General features: G+C 41.8%; 1 protein-coding gene across 1 annotated transcript; it reads left to right on the top strand.

Annotated features, from left to right (window-relative positions):
* Positions 1-2,486: 2,486 nt before the first annotated feature.
* On the top strand, positions 2,487-21,893 carry HELB (DNA helicase B). Its single transcript, XM_054988330.1, has 13 exons — positions 2,487-2,673; positions 4,361-4,747; positions 4,916-5,115; positions 6,150-7,019; positions 7,973-8,129; positions 9,231-9,372; positions 9,932-10,053; positions 10,737-10,821; positions 11,987-12,046; positions 14,329-14,569; positions 15,242-15,376; positions 18,523-18,975; positions 20,477-21,893. Exons 1-13 carry the CDS (start codon positions 2,487-2,489, stop codon positions 20,564-20,566), a joined length of 3,129 nt encoding a protein of 1,042 aa, XP_054844305.1. The 3' UTR covers positions 20,567-21,893.
* The last annotated feature ends 1,172 nt before the right edge of the window (positions 21,894-23,065 follow it).

The following is a 23,065-nucleotide window of genomic DNA, read 5'->3' as shown; positions in this document are numbered from 1 at the left end:
AATAAAAGTATAACTGAACTAATTAGGAATAATTCAAGCAGGTAATCAAGAGTATTGAAATACCCTTTTAATAGCATTAGCAATCTTTTTTCTCACAATGAAAAACTAATAGTGCATTGTAGATTCAAAGTACATGTCCTAACTGCATGAAATAGGTTTAATAATGCTGCTTCTAGTTATTTTACACTTCCACTTATAGCTTGCTTTTTAGTTAAATTTCCCACTATCCATATGTTCCCCGATTTTTCATTTTTAGTGTTCCTTTGGTTTATGGCTTTTTAAACTGTTGATTTACTTATTTTCTGCAGAAGCCTACAACACATTTTGCATTGAAACTAAATATTGAATTGAAAAATCTGGTATAAATTGCAGATGAGTCCTTGGAAGTGAAAATCCTTACAGAATATTTTTAAAGGTTTTCTGCAGTTTATTTATTCCAGTTTTTGTCAAGATTATGACCCCCCCCCCAAATTATAAAAACATATTTTTAAGCTTTTAAAACTGAAAAGTCTGCATTTTAAAATTTAGGTTTTATTGTAGCAGAATTAGATTTTCTGCCCTGTGTTCCTGAAATAGGTTGGCGTTCGCTAGTATGGCAAAAATTAAAATGTCGCCTCACGGCTTGCACCAAACATGAACTTTCAGGGTCCAGGAGTGGATCCTGAATCTGAGGTTTATAAAGCCCCAGTTAAGCGTCTTGATTTTTAAAATAATAATCATAGCTTAAGACAGGCAAAATCCCCTTATCAGTCCCCTCACATCAACAATACATGCTGACCCTTATTTCGACACTATTATCTCCTCAAGGTATATAAATATGAAGGAGCCTAGTGGCACTTTAAAGATGAACAAACTTTTATTCCAGCACAAGTTTTCCTGGACTAGAGCCCACTTCCTCAGATGCATCCAGTTTATGTTGGAATGTGGTGAGTCATTAAAGTGCTACAGGCTTGAACACACATGAAGCTGCCTTACAATGAAATCAGATCACTGGTCCTTCATAGTATTGTCTACTCAGACTGGCAGCAGCAGAGGTCTTTCACATCACTTACCACCTGATCCTTTTACGTTGTGGAGCAGACCTGGGAGCTCTGCATGCCAAGCAGATGCACTTCCGCTAAGAATCAGACCCACCCCAGAAGGTAACATCGCCATCCTTTTGGAGTCATAATCAGGGCTCATTTCGAGGGGGAACACGCCGGAACACAGTTCCGGCAGTTCTCCAAAGAGGTCATGTCAGGTGGCCCCACCCACCTGACTCTCAGCCATTTTGGACCCATTTCAGGCTGGATTGGGGCTGAAATGGCCCAGATCAGGCCTCTGATGGGTGGTAGATCACTCCCCCACTCAGCAGCGACCTGATCCTGACCATTTTGGGCTCCTTTTCAGCCATTTTCAGCCTCTTTTTGCCATTTTGGGCCCAATTTCGGCCCTGAATGGCCAGGATTGGGTCCAAAACAGCTGGGATAGGTGATGTCAGGGGGTGTGGCATATGCAAATCAGTTATGCTAATGACACACTTCCCTTAAGACCAAGGGGCATGGCATATGCTAATGAGTTCCTCCAGCTCTTTTTCTAGGAAATGATCCCTGGTCATGATGATGCCTTTTTTTAAAAAAAAAAGAAACACAGAGAGTGAATATTGGTTAGACTATGACTAACGCTGGGTTGCTGACGTTTCATTCTTTCCCAGGAATAAGAGTTGTCTGCTGATATTTTTTTAAAAACTGTGAGGTTTCCCCCTCCCTCCCAGACTCTAGATACTTGTTTGTAACAACCCAATGCAAGTGTGCTGACTGTAAATCTCATTTAGTTCAATTGTTCAATTGAATTATTTTCTTGTTTAGTACACTTTGAGATTTTACGTGTGTGTGTGTGTGTGTGCGTGCGTGCGTGTGTAAAATTATCCCAACAATAGTATCAAACATCATCACAAAAACTTGTTTACTGCTTAGTTTAAATAGGAGCCTTGTAACACTTTAATGACTAATAATTTATCCAGCACAAGCTTTTGAAGACTAGAATGCACTTCTTTAAAAATGATCTGATCTTCACCGGGAAGTTACTTGGTGTAAATGACCCTTGTTTTTTCTCTATATTCCTGTATAAAATGCCTACCAAGGAAGGTCTTCTCGTTGTATTTTTTTTAAAGCAGTGGGCTCTAATCAACAAATGTTTTTCCTGGACGGTTAAGTCTTCCAGATGCCACAAGACTAACGGAGCGATTCTAAGCAGGTCTACTCAGAACTAACACCCATGCTTTTTACGTGGCTTACTCTCAGGAAAATGTTAGGATTGCTCCCTAAGATGACTGGAATTGTTTCAACAGGCGCAGGCTCGAACCCGGGTGCATGCCGCGGCTCCCCCCCCCCCCCCACTGCCTACGATTCCTCCGGGTAGGCCGGCGAGGGGAGGCTGGTGCTGTGGGAGGATCTTCGCCTCTGAGGTCAGGCCGCTGCCTCGGTCGTAGCACGTAGGAGAGGAAAATGGCCCAGCTGAGCGGTCGAGGCGGCTATTTCAAACTCCGGGGCTCGTTGCTGCCGATCAAAACAGCGACTGGAAAGGAAGAGGAAGCCGAGGTGGAGGAGGACGACGCCGACGACGCGGAGCCCCTGGATGCCCTCCCCGAGGACTCGAGCCAGCTTGCCTTCTGTCAGCCCTCCCGCCGGACAGGTAAAGGCGCCTCTGCCGCCGCCGCCATGAGTTCCTCGGCTGTCTCCGCTCACAGCCCTTCGTAGGCCCTCGGTGCTGCCGGACCAGGCTGGGAGGGGCGCTTGCGTGCGGGCGCGCTTCTCGGGGTGGGAGCCCCCCTGAACGCCGAGGATCCTTCCGACTAGGCATGCCGGCCGGGAGCGCCTTTTCTTGCGGCTGTGTGACGGCTTGCTGGAGAGGCGAGAGTCCTGAAGCCATTGTAGCTGGGTTAACTTTGTTCGTGGGTCCAAAACATGCTTTTAATTAATTAATATCTGGAATCCTGGAAAACACGAGAAGTCATCAAAGAAAGCCACACCCCGCTCCAGGGCTGCAGTCATAAGATTACTAGGAGCCCCCCCCCCCCCCCCGATTCTAAAGCAGCGAAGAACCTGTGACATATTAAAGGCGAATAGATCTGCTGCGGCGTAAGATCTCGCGCGATCCACGTTGTCCTAATTTGGCAGGATTTACTCGCAAGAAACGATGGTTCAGTGGGGTGAAAAGCCTGAAATGCCGGAAGTAGGACCTTTCTCTGCAGAGCTCGGATGTGTACAAGACAGACAAGAATAACTGCTGCTCACAACATAAGTTTTGCTGTTACGGTCTAATATGGCTTCTCTTGAATTTGTAATTATTGGATTCAGTAGGGTGTACTTTTTATTTATTTATTTAAATTATTTATAGTCCGCCTTTCTCACTCAGACTCAAGGCGGATTACACGCTATGAGCTTAGTACAATCAGTATCAGGTATATTTCCATACAGTATATCAAGTATACTGTATTAGTATACTTAGTATATATACAGTTTTAGTATATTAGCCAGTTTTAAGACTGGGCTGTGATGGTGAGTGAGGGAAAGAGCTCACACACTTGAGTTTAAAAGCCTCTCCTAATTTTTTTAATAAGCTATAATAATGGGCTGTATTGCCGTGGTCTTGGCATTGTAGTTCCTGACGTTTCGCCAGCAGCTGTGGCTGGCGTTTCGCCAGCGAAACGTCAGGAACTGCTGGCGAAACGTCAGGAACTACAATGCCAAGACCACGGCAATACAGCCTGGAAAACCCACAACAACCATCGTTCTCCGGCCGTGAAAGCCTTCTAAAATAAGCTATAATAATTCTTTGCCCTGATCTGGATAGCCCAGGCAGGCTGTATCTCATCAGATCTTGGAAGCTAAGCAGTTTTGGCCTCTGTTAGTACTTGGATGAGAGAACTCAAAAGAAGGTCAGGGTTTCTATGCAGAGGCAGGCAATGACAAACCACTTCTGTTAGTCTCATGCCTTAAAAACTCCAGAGGGTGTCGCCATAAGTCAGCTATGACTTGACAGCACTTTCTACCACCACAACAATTCTTTAAAATTTCTAGTGACATTAAGCAGTCTGCAGGATATAGAACACTGAGGAGATGAATTCTACCTTAGAAAACTTCCTATTGACTTAATTGACAAGTTGTTGGAGGTAGAGATGGAAATGAACTAAGGGGAATGTTTATTAGTAGACTGATTTACATTATTTACTGCTGATAAAAATAATTGTTGCTTCTATCCAGTTTGTTGCTGTTGTTAATCAGAGCCCAAGTTAATTTGTGATATAGCTGAAACTTTTTTTAAAAAGTCAGAATATATGCATATTGTACTGGCATTTTTTCCTTCTAAATCATTTCAGTTATAATAAAAGAAGAAAACTCCCAAAAGGAATATGAAGTGGTTGGACGGTTTCCATTTATTGACCCTTGGTGGAAGGTGAATATTAAAGTAAAGAATGCTGGATCAAAGTACTATGTACAGGGGCAACCATCATACTTTCTACAGACCCACCCAAGAAATAATTGGAAAGCAATTATTGCACTCTTTTTTAAAGCTTGTAAGGTTCCAGAAGATTTCAAACAAGCTTTTTTTCAGTGGCTTCATGAGTGGCTTCCTAAAAGTGCTTCCCTAAACTTTGAACAACTTGAAGAAATATTGAATCGATTTATGGTATCAAAAAGAGACTCCGTAAAAGACCCTAAAAATACCAGAGACTTTGACATTTTCCATCATATTAAGAACTCATGTAAGTATTGTGTGTGTGTGTGTGTGTGTGTGTGTGTGTGTGGTGATGATGATGATGGTGGCTTGCACCTGCTCTTAAATATATTTATATGGCAATCAGATTTGACTTTACAAAGGCAGATTAATTTCTATATGTAATAACCTCTTTTCTTTGTTGTTGGCTGTATAGATGCAGGAAAAGCTGTACTGGTAGCCTTGAACTTCCCTGCTATACTGGAATTCTTGCCAACACTTCTGCCCTACAGTATGTCCAGTTGTATTGGGTGGTTGGACTGGAGTGAAATCAGTAGCAGTGAATATGAAAGTGATAAACTAACAAAACTGAACCGTATCTTAACAGAAGAGCCATGGAAACTTGGATTTAGCACAGTAAGAAAATGTTGATTACATCTGGTATATGTAATAATAAATTCAAAACTTTTCTTTAACAATTTGTAACTCCAAGCAAGTTGTATGGATATTGGACTTTTGTGAATCTGTTACTTCCATCCCTGCTGTTCAGAGTTTCCAAGAGGTGGAAAATATAATTGTATTAATTTATAGTCCATCTTTTCCACTGAGACTCAAGGCTGATTACATAATGTCAAATTAGTACAGTCAATATCAAGGACATTTCAATAAACTGCTTAAGGGTATATAAATGCAAATTTGCAAAGGCATAGCATCAGTAAAAGTCCAGTACAGTGTTGAAGAAATGCTGAAAGCACATGAGCAATTCTAAGACTTACAAACAACACAGAACTACCCAGTAGGATCTTGTTTAAAGCAACAAATACAAATAGGATATAAGGCAACAGATGTCCTCAGTTTCTACCTTTTGCCAAGCAAATTTAACCTTCACCAGCTCCCCCCCAAGTTCAATTTCTAACCAATATTTGAATCCAGAGTTTGAAGGTGTGTGCTTTGAGATACCCAGACATGCACTGTAAAATGTGAATGATCCAAGCTAATCCAGTTAGGTAAGGTAAAGGCAGGGCCGGATTGAGGGGGGGCAGGGGGGTGTAGTCTGCCCCCAGCACCACTAAAGAGGGGGCGCTGGGCGCAGCTGCCAGCCGCCGGGAGCGCGCCGGCGGCAGTGCCAGCAGCAGCACAGCTGCCCGCGCCGTTCGCCTGCCCAGGAGGACAGGGAGCGTGCAGCAAGCTGGCCGCCCCCTCAGCCAGGCAGGTGAATGGCACGGAGAGCTGGGAGGCTGCCCGCACCACTTGCCTGTCCCGCTGAGGGGGCGGCCGGCTTGCCGTGCTCTCCTTGTCCTGCTGGGCAGGCGAATTGGGATTTTGAAATAGCTTGCTTCAATTGAAAGTGGTCCATGATGTCTGCTTCAACAATACATATTTTCTGGGCTTAAGCCAGCTCTCTTGGGAATGTTATGTCTAAAGTAACAGAGTTTTGCTTTCTCTAAAAGATAACACGTAAAGAGCTACATACTTATATTGGTGAAGCACCTTGGAGAGCCTTCTGTGAATTCACACACCTTCTTGACAAGATTCCTGCTTTACAGAAGAATGCATTAATAATATATGCAAAGCTCCAAAAGAGGTGTAGAGATTGGGGACATACATATGAAGAACAGGATGAGCTGATGCGCATGGTCCCTGAAATGTCCACTGAACATGCTGAGCAATCACTCGCATTTATGAAAGATGAGAAGATAGTGGTTATTGACGGGAAACTAGTGTTCCTTCAAAAGCTGTACGAAGCTGAAAAAAATATTGCATGGGTTATATATGAGCTCATAAAGAAAAACGTATTGAAGTTCCATGTTGATGTGAGAAAAGTACTTAATAGTGGTGCACATACTAACAATTCAGAAGACCCAGTTGCTGATAATAAATTAAATGAAGAGGAACCTTGTGAAATGGATCAGGAGGAACTTAACAGTGTTTCAGATGTGCAAGAAAATGTGGAAGAAACCACTAATGAAACACAATGTGAAACAGAAGTGGACCCGGATCAGGAGAATGCAGTGGAATTGATCTGTTCCAATCCAGTGACAATCATGAGTGGGAAAGGTGGTTGTGGTAAAACAACAGTGGTTAGTTATCTGTTTAGATATCTGAACAGGGTGGAAGTTGAAGAAGCTAGAAGAGCCTGTGAAGATTTTGAAGCAGACTTGGATACATCAGAAGAATGGGAAACATCCAGGTCATCTTCCCAGTTGAACAGCCATGCAGGTAGAAGTGAATCTCCAGAAGTCTTATTTACTGCACCTACAGGGAGGGCAGCAGGTTTGCTGCGTAAGAAAACAGATCTTCCGGCTTATACGTTGCATCAGGTATGAAATATTTCCAGTGATCTCGTAGGGTTGTTGTGTAACTTAACTTTCAAGAACTAAAATGTGCAAAATAGTCTGTGCAAATGTTTTAAAGAATTTGATACTTACAGAATATTTCATATAGTATAAATGGTAGGATTTGAGTCCAGTGGCACCTTAGAGACCAACAATATTTTCAAATTGTAAGCTTTCAAGAGTCAGAGCTCCCTTCTTCAGATGTGGCTAGGAATGGAGATTTGGAGTATGGAATGGAGAAAAGAGTATTTCATTTATGTTATTTTGGCTCGGTATCATAAGCCTCTCAGAGTCTACATTTGTAACTCTTGATCCTGGTCCCAGACATTTCTCTTGGTGTGTGGCCTGTAACCTGTGTAACAAGGTTACACAACCACAGCAGTTAGGGAATTGTGTTATTAACCCAAGTTGAGTTAGTGCTGTTCTAGCATGGTCTTTAACTTCTTATATGCCAGATGAGGCTGGTGGGATAATTTTACCAAGATGCTGTTTTGCAAGCCTTGTAAGAAAGCTGCATGCACATCAAAATGGGAAAAAAGAAAGTTCCATTGGTAGTGATAGATTGAGAACAAGTTTAGCTGATTTTTTTAAAAAGGTGACTTTAATCTGGGGCAGATTGGACATATGGTTATCGGAAAGAGGCTTGGTGAGCTGATTACCTGGGGGACCACACCCCTGCTGGGTCAAGCCCCACCTGGTGCCACCACCTCGGCTGGAGGGATGTGGAAGGAGGAATTTTGCAGTGAGGGATGTGCTTACCCAACCCACCATTGTGAAGGATTGTACCAGCCACCCAGTTTGGCTAGGCACTTCCTGCTAAGGACTGGCCAGGCAGGCTCTCCTTTCCTCTTTTGTTGAGTGGGGTCTTTTTCTGAGACTGTTCCTCCCGATCTTCCCCTGACTGTACTTAATGCAAAATTTAAATGGTGTGCTTTCAGGTTGTCTACAGCTATTATTCTGGGGCCAAACCATGGAAGTTTTCTAAAGTCAAAGTATTGGTTGTAGATGAAGGAAGCTTGGTGTCCGTAGTTGTTCTTAGTAGAGTATTGCAACTATTATTCCGTAGTGCTCAACTTGCAAAGCTTGTTATTCTTGGTAAGTATAAAGCCTTGGTTAAAAATTAAGACAAATTTGAAATGAGAATTAAATTGCATTGTTTGTCAAATTTATTTTGTTTGTTGGATTTATAAATCTAAAATATATAAGAAGCCATAAGACTTCTGAAAAAGACATAATGAAAGAATGTGTTGCTGCAGAGCCTTCAAGAAATAATCAGATCTATTGAACTGGTGTTCAGACATAACTCTTGCTCCCTATTTGTACAGATGATATGAGTTCTTAATTATGATCTCGTGTTGGGAGCAGATCTCTGGCCTGGCTTGGCAGGAGATCAGTTGTGCAGTAGGGGTAGGCATATTGATTTTTAAAGTTTACTAGTTTCATCCTTTTATTGCGTGAACCTTTTGATTCCGAATTGTGTTTATATCGACATGTTTGTAGTGGGCCCAGCCTGAGTAAGTCCATCAAGCTATTGTGCTTTATGGACTATTTAATTGAGAATAAACTTGAAAAGGTTCGTTATCTGGCACTCTTGGGAAATGAGTGTTGCCGGTTGGTCAAATGTGCTGGATACTCAAGCTCATTATTCTGCCCTAGCCCCTACGCAGGGGAATCTGCAGTGACCAAACCCCATCTTATTGGGAGTGCCGTGGTGACCACCTTCATGCTAGGCAGTGCCCTTTCCTCTGAGCCGCAGAGCCATCCTATTCAGCAGGCAGACAGTGCTCCAGCAGATCGTGATCCCAGCGCATTAAGGAATGTTGAGGGAGGGGGGAGGAAGTACCTGGGGATGATGTCAGTTGGCTGCCAAAAGTTCAGCAACAGCTGGAGGCATCAGGCTGGCCAACTGAAGAGGTGTGTGTGGGCCATGTGTTTGCCTCAAGTCACAGAAGGTTGGTGGCTCAGTTTATCCTCTGGGTAAACTATTAACTGAGCATTCTAAATAATCAAGAGGCAGACAACAAAGTTTTTATTGTCCATGTATTGGAATTCCTGCTATTAGTCTGCTCTTTTTAGAAAAGAAAAAATTGTAGTGACATATAGAGGCACTGAGAAAGCCTGAGCATGAGATTGAAATGTACTAAACAATAATGTTGCTAAACTTAATTACTGAATATAATTTTGTACTTTGTTTAGGTGACATTAGACAGTTACCCAGTATTGAGCCTGGTAACATGCTGTGTAATGTGTTTGAGAGTCTGAAATCAAGAGGTTGGTCTGTAGAACTCAGAACTAATCATAGGGCCGAGTCACAGTTAATTGTGGATAACTCAACAAGGTAGGATTTTTTTTAAAAAAAATCTGTTTGGGAGGCAGAAGTTGCTGTGCAGCTTACAAGATTTTAAATTCCCAGTTGTATTATGGTGACATTTCTTTGGACATTTTTCACTCTGAGGGATATATGATTGCTCAAAACCCTCAGCCTCACACTGTCTTTTGTACTTAGAAACAGCATTTTTTCCTCAGTAAGTGTTTGTGTACAAACCTCAGCTAAACAGTTTGGCTTATGCGTTGTTTTAAAAATTAATTTAAATTTTAGTTCCAGCTCCCACATTCAGAAGAAACTGCTCAGTCACCCTAATTCTGTTGGGATTGCTCGGTCTGATATCCATTTTGTATATTGTGCAATGGAAGGATGCCCTCTAAATGTGTTCCCATATGCAAAATGAAATTATGGCACATTGGTTGAAATATAAAATGATGTACCATGATGGGGGTTGGACTAGATGACCCTAGAGGTCCCTTCCAACCCTATGATTCTATGATGACAGAAATTCTGCTTGGACAGCTGCAGTATTTGAATCATTCAGCATTTCCCCCCTTCTTCTTGGATCCAGAATTTCTCAGCGGGTTTACCCAGAGTTTGATGCAGTGCTCAGAATTTCTCATCAGAGTAAAACCTGGCCAATGCCAAGTCCTGAGAAGAAATTTATTTTTGTTGTCCTGTCTTCTGAAGATGGTAAGTGTTCAGCATTAATTAGAACAGTTTTAAATATCGCAATTCTACAGTATGTGCCTAGTTTACATTGATTCAGTTTAGGTACTGCATAGAGTGTCTTCAGTGCTGCATGATGGATGTCTTCTTTGTTTTAAGTAGGATCCTTGTGGTTCCTCTGCTGTATGTTAAATTGACCAATCAGCAGAACATACTGTTAATATTTAAAGCATGAGATCTGTGTTAAGTGATCTGCAGCTTGGTTGTTTTGCAAGAGTACTAGCAGGCCACTGGTGGTCAACTAGAAATCAGACAGTGATACATCAGTGGATTGTCACTTACCTTCTGCCTACTCTTGGTGTTTCAGTGCCAGATGAGTGGACCACCAGAAATTGGCCAGTAAAGTGCTAGAAACTGTAGTTATCCCAATAACTTTCTGATGTCATGTAATTGGTGTAGTTCCTTGGCAAAAGCATATTACCAATTTACTGTGTTTCTCATAGTTCAACATTTCTTAAATCTTTGCCCCAAGCTCTAAGACTACTTTGCAAGAGATTCGTAAAAGTGTGTTAATCATACTTCCAAGAGTTGCACTTGTATTATAGCAAGTAGCTATGAGCAGTTGACATTATGATAGTGAACTATCTCTTATTATTTAGTCATTATTCTGAAGTTATGCTTTGTCTTTGTTCTGTGTTTGTAATCAGACTTGGTGCCTGCTGTAAAGGCTTTGCTTAAAGGAGGACCAGGGCTTGAAGACGCTGAACAGTCACAATTCATTTCTTTTAGAAGGTAGTAACTGTGTGTGTGTGGACATGGAAGATCTCTGTTAGCTAAATGATAAAATTAGAACTGATACAGTCCATCCTTCAGCCATGGAGCTGAGAACTGGCTGCAAGATCAGTTGCTTCCATTCCTTGTTCCTCTCCTTAGACATGGAGGTTGCCTCCTTCTCTGCATTCCTGCAAAAATAATAATCTTGGTTAACCAGTTTCAGACTAGGTAGAGGTAAGCCCTGCAAATTATTGTTCTACCAAAATAGACATCAATATATCTCATTCTCAGTGCGGCCCGAACTGGAGATTGGAACCGTGAACAGACAAGCCTCAGGTTTGCAGAAAAAATCTGAAATCTAAACAACAAATACATTGGGGAGGGGGTTAACCCCCCCCTAAAATAACAGAAGCAGGGTCTGTAGCTTTAAGAAATGAATGCTCTGTAAGTAGCCATTGTGACCATTGCTAGGCAACCTCAACAGTACTGCCAGCCTTCAAGCCTTGAATTTGGTCAGAAAAGGTAGGGGTAAGGGCAGGATCCTTTCAAGGGCTGTTTTGACCTTTGAGGGAGGACTCATTACAGCAGGCCTGGCAGCAACCACTGGACAGCTTGTTACCACATGACTTGCATAACTCATTGTAGCTCAGCTGCTTGCCATTGTTCAACAGCAGCCAGCCCACAAAAGCTACTGTGGTATAATAGGTAGAGTTTCAGATTAGGATCTCAGGTTCAAATCCCTATGGAAGCTCACTGGGTGACCTTGGATCAGTCAAACAGTCTCAGCCTAACCTGTCTCATAGGGTTGTTATGAGGATAAAATGGAGAGAGATGTAAGCCACTTCGGGTACTTGTTGGGAAGAAATGGATTAAATAAATGATAAACTGAGGTAAGGATTTATACCCACCTTCTCAGCACCTGAGGACTTTCCTCAGGGTACTGTGTAGTAGGGTATAAATCCTTACCTCACTTTCCTTAGCGGCAGTATTTCATTGTGTAAGGACTTTTCTGTTTGAGCAAAAAGCTTGAAAAATAATCTTTTTTAAATAAAGCAAGTTCTTGTTTTTTGAGAGGTTGGTTAAAGACTGAGTCCAACAAAAACTGTTATTCCAAAATGATGCATATATTTGTGTGGGTGTGTTCTTATTAAACTGAAGTTGTTGTTTTTCTCTCATATATTAGGAAAGATTGTGACATTGTCAATGAACTTTGTTGTCAGCATTACTCGGATCATCCAATGCGGTATGAATCTGTTCAAATTTTACTTTCCTTCCACTATTTGTATTGTAAGCCAGTTTAGCACAGGGAAAAGTTCTACATGCAGTAAAATGAAGTATTTTAAACTTCATCCTTATAGATACATTCACTTCTAATTTATATTTACAATGGGTGATCTGTGATAAGACAGCATATATCCCTCACAAGATTGCTTCTGACAACAGCTAGTGGAGGCGGCGGGGGCAGGGTGGGACATCCTGCATCATTTTGTTGTGGGTCCTTGCTCCTGCGCTGAGCTTGGGATGGTGTGGAGGAAGAGGTTTCAGAAGTACAGATAGTAAAAAGGATACTTATCTCCCACCAGAAATTTTCCCTATCTTCTGGTAGTGGTAAAGTGGCACTGGCTTGGATTGCGTGTTGGCTGCTATTTAATTTAATTTATTTATTTTATGTCATTTGTAGTCTGCCTTTCTCACTGAGACTCAAGACGGATTATACAGTATGAGATTAGTACAATCAGTATCAATTACATTTCAATACAGTATCAAGGACATTTCCATAAACAATGCCATAGGGTAAATTACATTAGACAACATGGAGCACTGGTAGTACACAGGAATACATATTTAAAGCATCAGATAATATGGAAGGCAATATAGTGATGAAGTCTATGATCCCCAACTCATTAGTGAAGCATCTGAGACCCCATCGCTACAATACAGCCCTCCCATTTGAGTAAAAAGCCTTTCTGAATAGTTTGGTTTAGCATTGTTTACGAAAAGCCAGGAGTGTGGGGGCTCTTCTGCCTTCCTCAGGCAGGTCTTTCCACAGGATAGGGGCCACTACAGAGAAAGCCCGTGTATGGTAATGGGTAACCAATGGAGCAACTGTAGGATGGGAATGATGTTCACGCTCCTGCTCGCTCCTGATAACAGTTGAGCTGAAGCATTTTGCACTAATTGGAGCCCCCTAGTTAACTTATGTATAGAACATTACAATAGTCAAGCCTTGATGTTACAATAGCATGGATCCAAGTGGCCAGGTCAGCCGTGTCAAGATAAGAAGCCATATTCCATGCTAGAGTGAAGTTGTAGAAAGCATTTTTTGTGGCTGCCTTAACTAGTTTTTCTAGTAATAATGCTGGATCCGATCGGCTGGGGCAATTTTGGGGGTTTTTTCTTAGCAGAGGATAGTTAATGGGATAAAAAGAAATGGCACTGAGAGTAAGTGGTAGACAGTGAAACAAAGGGCACCAAACAGTATTAAAGCCAGAGAAGCATTTGATAGAGGTTTTCACTAATCAGTTTTCCTGTGTCATATATGCCAATTTCAAAGAGAAAATTAAAATTAGAGATACGTGGTTCATTCTAAGTTTCCATTCAGCAAATAGATTCATATTAAAGCTGCATCATCCAACTTTTCTAGGCCTGTCGCATAATTTTTTTAATACTTTCTCTGTTCCAAAAATGCAACGAGCAGGACTTTTGTCCCCCTACAGGAAGGCTGTCCTTTTCCATCATATTGGTTTGGGATTGAGGGTGTAATATTAGTCCAATGCACTGTTAATTCCAGGGATTTTTACAGTCCAAGGAGGCCTTAATTGTGCTTCTGGCTCTAACCAATCACAATCCTGCCCTTTCTAGTCAGCTTTTTGTTGGTGTGTGTGATTCTTCCGCTCCCATTTATTCTTACAAGACCAACAAGATTTTCAAGGTGTAAGGTATTGAGGCTGACAAAGGGGCCTTGGACTCTCTAATGTTTATATCGTGAAAACTTGTTGGTCTTTAAGGCGCTTCTGGACTTGAATATGGCTGAACGGGGATTTAAACCCAGGTCTGATCAGTCCTGGTCTGCCATCGCACCGCACTTGATCACAATAAACAGAATATTATGATGTTTAGAATCTAGAAGGTTGTCAACTGTTTGTCTGAAAGGATTGGTTTCAGCATGGCTTTGTGTTTCTTTAACTGAGGTCCTGAAGTTCTGGAGCCTATACTTCAGAATGTTTTTTAAACACTGCAGATATAAGAGGGTTATTAGGGTGATTCATGGTATTTCTGAAGAGCATTCTAGAAGACTTTACAGGTACACTCTTTGAAGTCAGATTCCTTTGTTTTGCTGATGTGGTGAAGTTGCAGAACGTATTACAGAACCCCCAATACCTTTCATGAGCTCTCCATGTTTTTTCGCTGATGTCCTATAAGAATATGGGGAAATATTTTTGGAGGGTATGTGGACGTTTAGGGGGTTTCTTTTTGCAATTATGATGGCTTTAATTGAATCTTCAATATGCTTTTTTCATTCAGAAACCATAAAAAGCAATTACAATTTCAGTGTGGTGACAAAATTTGTTCTACAAGGAATGCATATGTAAGAGATCTTCTCCCAAATGATAAGAGTTGCACAAAGAACGATAAAGATTCTGGTCCGTGTGTTTGTGATAAGTGCTTTACAAGAGAAGATTGCTTGTCTGGTCGGAGTCCACCTTCCCATGAAAATGATGATGATACACGCTTGTGCAACGGAGACATATTCTTCATTGAAGAGGCATGTGCTTCGTAACTGATTTCCAGAATCCTCCTGGAAAGGGGAAAACACCTCCTTTGCCATGTCACATATGAAGAGGCGATTACTCTTCTTTCTTAGGGCCAAGCAAGATCTGTCATTGAGTGCGACTTTCTCCTCCCTACTGCCCCTGCTGCCCAAGTTGCACCCTGAAATGCTGCTCCTGGGTTTTTGGGGCGGGGGAAAGGCATGAAATAGGAGGTGGAGGGCTGCTGCCAAGGGGGATTCTGCGCATGCAGATTTATACAGGATCCAACCTGTTGTGGGAACATATTCTGTACTGCTTTACTCTTCTTAAATTTCTGCTGTTTCATTTAGTAGTATTGGTCTGCTTGTTGCCCTGTTGATTCGGGAGAGGCTAGGAGTAAGGGACAGAGAAAGCATTGCTGTTTGCCAGATGCTCCGCTGAAGGCAAATAACCACGATGAGGAAGGAACAATTGTGCAGCTGCTGCTAGTGCTTTGGCCTCTATGGTTAAGGCATCCTGCTAGGAGGCATCTCTGCTGTTTGGAAGGTAGATTGCTTAAAAAGAATAATCCCCCTCTGTATCTATTTTGGAATTAGGAAGGGCAACTCTTGGGTAAGGGCTTGGTTGACTTACTTAGTACTTATGATTACCTAATGAAGTCATATTTCAGTATGCTGCATTTGTAGGACAGAGAAGTTGACGCTCGTCGTCTCCTGACCATTAGAAGCACTGATAACTCTACATACACCCTGCTTTATCGAGGTCTCCAGAGAGTCTCTAAGATACAGCATGCCTGGGCCAGAACTATTCACACATTTCAGGTAAGAGTTTTAATGAAGTTCTGCCAACCTAAACAAAATACTGTCTGTCACATGCATGGCATGAAAGCAATTTTATGACATTTGTGAGGTGGAGACATTGTAATGTTTCTGTTTAGATTAGTGTAGGTCGTTTAAAAGGCAGCTTCTGTAAAGCTTGACCCAGTCACAATGTTAAATTAGAAATTAACTATCCATTATGGAAAGTTTTTTTTAATTTAGAAAAGGTCTTTATCATATAATCACAGAGTTTGAAGAGGTCTTACAGACCATCTTGTTCAACCCTCTGCCCAATGCAGGAACAGTTTAAACATCCTCAGCAATTATTTGTCCAGCTGCTCCTTGAAGACTGCCAGTGAGAGGGAACCCACCACATCCCTAGGCAGCCAGTTCCACTGCTGAGCTATTTTTAATGTGAATAAGTTTTTCCTAATGTCCAGCCGGTACCTTCCCTCCTATAGTTTAAACACATTATTTCAAGTCTTATCCTCTGTTGCCAACAGGAACAGCTCCCTTCCCTCTCCTAAGTGACAGCCTTTTAAATACTTAGAAAGTAATCATGTCTCCTCTCAGCCTTCTCTTCTCCAAACTGAACATTTCCAGGTCCCTCAGTCTTTCCTCACAGGGCTTGGTTTCCAGGCCCCTAATCATTCTGGTTGCTCCCCTCTGCACCCTTTCCAATTTGTCCACATTCTTTTTGAAGTGAGGCCTCCAGAACTGCAAACAATACTCTTGGGGGGGGGGGGCTCACAAACACAGTATGTAGTGGGTCAATCACATCTTGTGATTTGGATGTTATGCCTTTGTTACTACACCCCAAGATTGTGTTCTCCTTTTTTGTTGCTGCATCAGACTGACTGCTCATTTGCTGTTTTTTGGTTTCTGCCCTGCTCGATGTAAACTGTTTTATTGAATGCCAATAAAAGGTTGCTGACTGACTGACTGCTCATATTTAGCTTCCCATCCTCCCATATCCCAAGATCTTGTTCCCAGACACTGCAACCCAGAAGTTTGTCCCTCATCCAGTATTCATGGTTTGCATTTTTTTGTTACCCAGGTGGAGAACCTGGCACTTACCTATGTTAAATTGCATCTTATTCAAATATGCCCACTTTTCCAATGTGATTAGATCTCGTTGAATTCTATCCCTGTCTTCAAGGGTGTTTCCTACTCTTCCCAGTTGGTGTCATCTGCAGATTTAATGAGTAATCCCTTCACACCCTTGTCCCGATCATTTATGAAGATACTGAAAAGCACTGGGCCCAGGACCAAGCCCTGTGGCACACCACTGGACACTTCCCTCCAATCATATGTGATGCCCCATTGACATCTACTTTTTGGGTGCGGTTCTCCAGCCAGTTCTCTATCCATCTAACCATCCTAGAGTCCAGTCCTCAGTCCACCAGTTTACCCATCAAAACATCATGAAGAACCTTGTCAAAAACTTTACGGAAATCCAGATAAACGACATCGACAGCATTCCCATGATCCAATAAGCCTGTCACTTGATTGTCTGGCAGAACCTGTTGGGGACAAATCCATGCTGACTTCCACCCTGTTGTTCATCAGATGCTTGCAGATTGACACCTTTAATGTCTGTTCCGGTATCTTTCCTGGGACAGAGGTCAATCTGCCTGTCCTGTAGTTCCCAGGATTGTCCATTTTGAGATGATTTTTGTTCTCCTCCAGTCTTCCAGCGTATCACCTGTCTTCCAAGAGTCTTCCAAGATGATTGACAAAGGGTCTGCAAGCTCTTTTTAAAGTTCTTTAAGCACTCTTGGGTGTATTCCATCTGGCTCAGGGGATTTGTACACATCCAATGCAGCAAGATGCTTCTCCACAACTTCTCTGCCCGTGTCAACCAGCCGCCCCAATGCCATGCCTTGCCTACTACCATCTTTAGGTGGGCCTGTTCTCTCCTTCAGGGGGAAAGCCAAAGCAAAGTGGGCATTTCTGCCTTCTCACTCTCTCTGTCAGAGTTTCTCCATTTTCACCCAGCAATTGGGGCATCACCCTCCTCACCTTCTGTTTGCTCCTTGGGTATCTGAAATACATCTTTTGTTGTGGCGAGCCCCCTTGGCCAATCTCAGCTCATTCTGAGCTTTGGCTTTTCTGATGGTTGCCCTACAGTGCCTAGCTACCCCTAGATATTCTTCTTTAGATGCATTTCTTGAACATCTATTTCTTGAACATTTCCTTTTTCCTCCTTAGCATATCACTGAGCTCTCTCTTCATCCACATTGGCATCTTAGATCCGCTATCGCATTTTCATCCTGCTGGAATGGTAACAGCATGAGCCTGCAACAGCTCCTCTTTTAGGAGAGCCCACCCTTCAGTTGCTCCTTTCCCTTCTAGCATTCTTTTCATCATTTCTCTAAGTTTATTAAAGTTTGCCCTATTGAAATCTAACCTGTGCTACAAACTCCCTTGGTACCCCACAGCAAAAGGAATTGAGGAGGATGTGATCACTTCTCCCTATGATTCCCACCACCTTTATCCCATCAACCCACTCTTTCTTGGTTAATATCAAGTCCAGTATGGCTGAGCCCCTCCTCACTTCCTCCATCATTTGAAGAAGTTGTCAGCCAGGCAGGTCAGAAAGATGCATGACCCTGGACACGTAGCAGAGTTGGTCTCCCAGCACACATCAGGGAACAGTGATACTGCCTTCAGGGGCTGTGTAGCGATTAGTGTATTAGGATGATCTTGGTCCAGTTATACACTCTCAGCCTAACCTACTTCACAGACTTCTTGTGAGGACAAAATGGTGGGGACAGAACCACATATGTCACCCTAAGCCCCTTGGAAGAAAAGTGGAATCAAAATGGACAGTTGGTAGAAAAGTGGAGAAGCCAAAATGAGGCGGTCATCTGGTGACTTACCAAAAGCACATTTAGGTCTCTTTCAAAAATCCTAGGGAATTAAATGAATAAGCCGTTTACTTCCATCTAACTTACTTGCTTTTGTGATTAAAGTTACTAAAAGTTTGTAGAACTAGTGGCAGCACTTGATTGTTTGCTGCCTTGGGGACTCAAAGCTGTGTGGAAAGCCAGCATAAAAATGTTTTAAGTTAATTAATAAAATTGATAAGTAAGGAAACTGACTTGAAACAGCTTTATCCAAGAATTCTTTCTTAATACTATTTTCAGGGTTCTGAGGAAAAGACTGTTGTCTATGTCGTTGGAAATGCTGGTCGCCAGAACTGGCAGCACGTATACACAGCTGTCACTAGGGGACGTAGCCGGGTCTATATTGTTGCTGAAGAAGCCAATCTCCGAAAAGCTATAGTTAAGAAAGAGTTCCCCAGAAAAACTTATTTGCAAAAACATTTACAAGATGCATTTATGGAAAAAATGGATTCTTTTGAGGAGACATTTTCTTCTCAAAGGAACGTGCAAGGTGAAGAGGATAAAATCTGTGACTCTGCTACTCATGTCGGAAATAATTGTGTTAACTTAGAGCAGGCTACAGTTTCTGATGAAATTAAAGATGACAACAAAGTGAGAACTGTTGAGCAGGCTGAACTGTCACTCCACTCAGGTGGACTTAAAAGACAAAATAACTTTCCAGAGGATTCTTCAAGTCCTTCTAAAGTAATTTTGGTAAGAATTTTCTTGAGAAAATTATCTTTATCTGTACATTTTATTCACGTGTAGAAAAACTTAATAAATTGTCATGAGTTTTTAGTAGATTAAATTTAATAGAGTCCAGTCTTGCCACAGGCCAGTAGGCTCTGACTGTTGCAAAGTGCTTGTCACCAGTATGGTGTTGCCAGCTAAAAATGCCTCCTCATGAAGTTGATAATGTGTAAAAGCACCACTTATGTGCTCCGTTTACACAGCTCTAAAGCCTGAGGGGGGAGCGGAGGAGCATGAAGCCTTCGGTTATCCAGGCAACTTAGTTGATCGGTGCTTTTTATGATACTGAGGTGAGACTTTCATGGGGGCGGGGGGAGGGAATGAGGCAAGGGTTACCTGGGGCTTCTCCTTGAGATGTGAAATTTATGGAAATTTTGAAGTCAAAGGGTAGGGGAAAACTAAAGTTTTGCAGAAAAATGAAACATATGCAAACTTAAACTACTTTTACTGATTTAACAACATAAAATGCATCATTTATGATTTAGCATATTTATTATTTGTTTTCTTTGGATTTCTATTCCGCCTTTCCCACAAAGGGCTCAGGGCAGATTACAACAGTATAAAATTGTTCTATTTGGCATATTTATAGAATTTAAAAGTATTTTTTATAAGAAAAATTGCAAGTATGCCCAGTATTTGACAGTTTCAAACTAGACATGGGTACGAACCAAAAAAAATTAACGAACCAGCGGATTGTGGTTCGGTGCAGACCACGATCCCGAATTCCCGAAACACAACGGAACATCTCCCTTTGCCGAACCAAACTGGATCGTGGTTCATGGAGGCCAAAGTGGCAAGCAAGAGCTCTGCCCCACTCCACTGCTCGCAGAAAGTGAAACCCAGCCTGGGAGACCATGGCTATTTTATAAGCATGGGTCCCATTCAGCAACACAGGAGGTCTGTGTTTGGCCGTCAGAGCTGCCTATCAGGGTTCGCAGGGATAAGATTGGAGTGCCCATGGCTACAGAACACCCCCTTCCCCCTCCCTCCCCTGGGTGTCTTCTCCCAACTTGTAACTGCTCTGCAGCTCCGTGGTTGGAAGGAAGCCCTGCTGATCAAGGAAAGCTGGGCTTCCATTCGGGTTTCCAGGGCGACAGAAGGAGGGCAGATAGAGCTCAGGCCTTCCCCTGGCTCCGTTGCCAGGGGAATAGATTGCTGGCGCCTGAGTGTCTGGCTTCCCAAACCGCGCCCAAACACAATGAACCAGGCCTCTCCCGACCGCTGGTTTGTTGGCCGTGGCCAATCACGATCTGCCGGGTCATGATTGCGTGATCGCCATTTTCGTGGGTTTTTGAGGTTCATAATGCAGTTCGTGCTCATCTCTATTTCAAACTGCTGCAACCCATGCTACCATTGTTCTTGTATATAAATGCTTGCCGTATGAGAGGTAGGGAAAAAATTAAGTGATCTCAAACAGCATTACTTCTAGATCTCACTGTTGTTCCCTTTTTTTGGTTTTTCACAGATAACTGAAAACAACTCCCCACTTGGAACTCACAGACTTCAAAACTTGACACTGGAGGGTCCAGTTCCTAAAAAACTTTTTCCATTGTAACAAATCTGTCATCTGGCTAGGTGCTTCATTTGATTTGTTTCCAGAAAGTATCCTTCTGAACAGTAGTATAAAGCTGGGGGGAGGAGACATTTTTAAAATAATGGATGTTTTTCAGCATAAAAGGCAGCTCCCCCCCCACAGATGTTAATTTTAAAAGTCCAAATAGCATTACTTTTAATAAAAGTTATTTGCATCTGTTGTAATGGAAGAATTTTTTGCTGGTCATTACTGGAAAAATGTATTTAAAAAAAATTCCTTGTTAAGATGAGGCCTAATTTTTTTAATTAAAATGTTGCTGATAGGTGGTGTTCTCTTCTGCAGCTTTCTGAAGGTGTTACCACAAGTTGTCTGGAAAATTTTACTTCTGGTAAGAGTTTACATACTAAAGGGATATGTGAATCTTTATGTTGTTGGCTTTGCCAGAGGACTCCTTTCCCTAAAAACAGTGCAGTGTTATTGACAAAAACTATCTGGTAAGTGCAAGTAAGTGGATTACATTTAACATTGTTTTGGCTTAAATGTTCTGTTCTGTATGTGCACTACCAGTTTTAGATTAGCATGAGAGGAATTGCACTCACACAACCTTATTTGGACATGTATTTCCCAGTCCAACTAGAGCGACTCAGAAGCATGAGTTATACAGCTCTTGTACCTACCTGGATCAGGGCATAAACACAGTTAATCTTAGTATTTAGAGCCTGAAAAGTGGGGAATTTCAAGACCCGTGGAGGATGGAAATCCCCTCTGCCCCTTGCTGGCCCCCCGATTTTTCCACGCACACACCTATCACCACTTTCTGTTTTCCCACCCTGATCCCATTGCTGCTTTTTGTAGTATCTCCATGCCAGGCTGTTGGGGTTGCTAAGCAGCCCCAGAATGTGATTCATGATCTTGCATGGTGGTCCCTGTTCTTGGCTGCCATTTTTCCAGTTTGGAGGAGTTACCCCGCCCCCTTAAAATATTTTGGGATTTTTCCTGCAAACTACATTTGCAGAAACATCTCCCTTCTTTGTACCTGGCTCCACAGTGTGAATTTTTAATCTGCAGTCTGGAGGACAGGCTCAGAATTTATGAATAAGATGCACACACATGTCTGTGTGTACTGAAATACTTTTAAAAGAGCTTGGGACATAAGCTCAGTACACATGACAGCGGCATGCATACACTGAATGTGCGGGGAAGGAGAGCAAGAGTGAGCGCACTCTCCCTGCTGCCTGGATCAATACAGTCACCCAATGGTCTGCAGGGGTGACCGCACGGAGGAAGTGGCCATGCAGACTCTCCTCCCCTGTGACGAGCGGCGTTCCAAAACCAGCAAGGTTGATCATGGAGAGCGAGAATTTTCATGACCACTCCCTTTTTGCAAGCTTAAGTAGGACTGAAACTATGTTTCTAAATCTCTCAATTATTTGCATTTCTAATGTGAGACTCGGATAATGTTGTAAATTATAGAGAACGCTGGATTTTTTTAGATTGTAGAATTTCTTGTTAATCGGACAGAGGTCTGTATCAGAAATACTACATATACAAATGCTGCAAGAATATCATCATTGTCTTTAAATCACTGTTTATTTGATTTTTTTACATTTTCCATACAAATTTTTCAACAGTTTGAATTTTCCCAGAAACCATACATGGACGATAAATATCATGCTATTAAAGTATTAAATTTGTACAAAAATACTTTTGTTTTAATACTCATCTGTTACAAATAAAAATACATATTAAGTGGTTCATGATTTGGGTTTCAGTTTCATTTTGAATGCATTTTCTCTGGCAGTGCTGAAAGATGAGTAAAACATTTCACTGGTGTGTGCATAGGACAGGGAAGCTTATTTATGAAACAGGTTAAGGAAAACAGCAGTAGGGCTACATCAACAATGTAAATAGTTGGAAAGAATAGTTGTTGGAAGGATTGCTAAGATATGAAGACGCTACAGTTCTAATAGACAGATCCAGTGTCCTCCCAGTCACCAAATAACATTAATTACCATGACAATACAGTAAACAAACCAAAGCAGCTGCTGGTGAGCCTAAAAAGCAACTGGTGCATTTTATTGCTCTGACAGGAAGGAGGAGGGACTGCCGAATCTGGGAATGTGTGTGAGTGCAAAATTTATTTACAATTTAAAAATGAATTGCCCAAAATAGTAAGGGTCAACAAGATACCACAAAGCTTATTTAAATAGACATTTTAAAGCAATGCATTCCCTTTATTTTTTAAAAATTCCTGTGGAGCTATACAATTTTAAGTTGCGTGTGTCTTAAGATTTGCATCATAATTCAAAGTAAAAAAAATTACTTGAACATTTTTCCTGTGTGTGTATAAACTTTTATTTTTTTTAAATATCACTAAAATTCATTTGCTGTTTATTAAATCAGTAATTCATCAGAAGTTCCAAATACCCCAAAGTAAAAAAAAATCCTTACAGGCTGCAAGACATATCTTGTTCAGTATATTGTTGCATAGGGAATAATATAACTCCTAAAATCATACTC

The sequence above is a fragment of the Eublepharis macularius genome, chromosome 9, assembly GCF_028583425.1.
Source record: "Eublepharis macularius isolate TG4126 chromosome 9, MPM_Emac_v1.0, whole genome shotgun sequence".
NCBI classification, from domain to species: Eukaryota; Metazoa; Chordata; class Lepidosauria; order Squamata; family Eublepharidae; genus Eublepharis; species Eublepharis macularius.
Note: the sequence above shows the minus strand (reverse complement) of the source record. Positions and strands in the feature narration are given on the sequence as shown.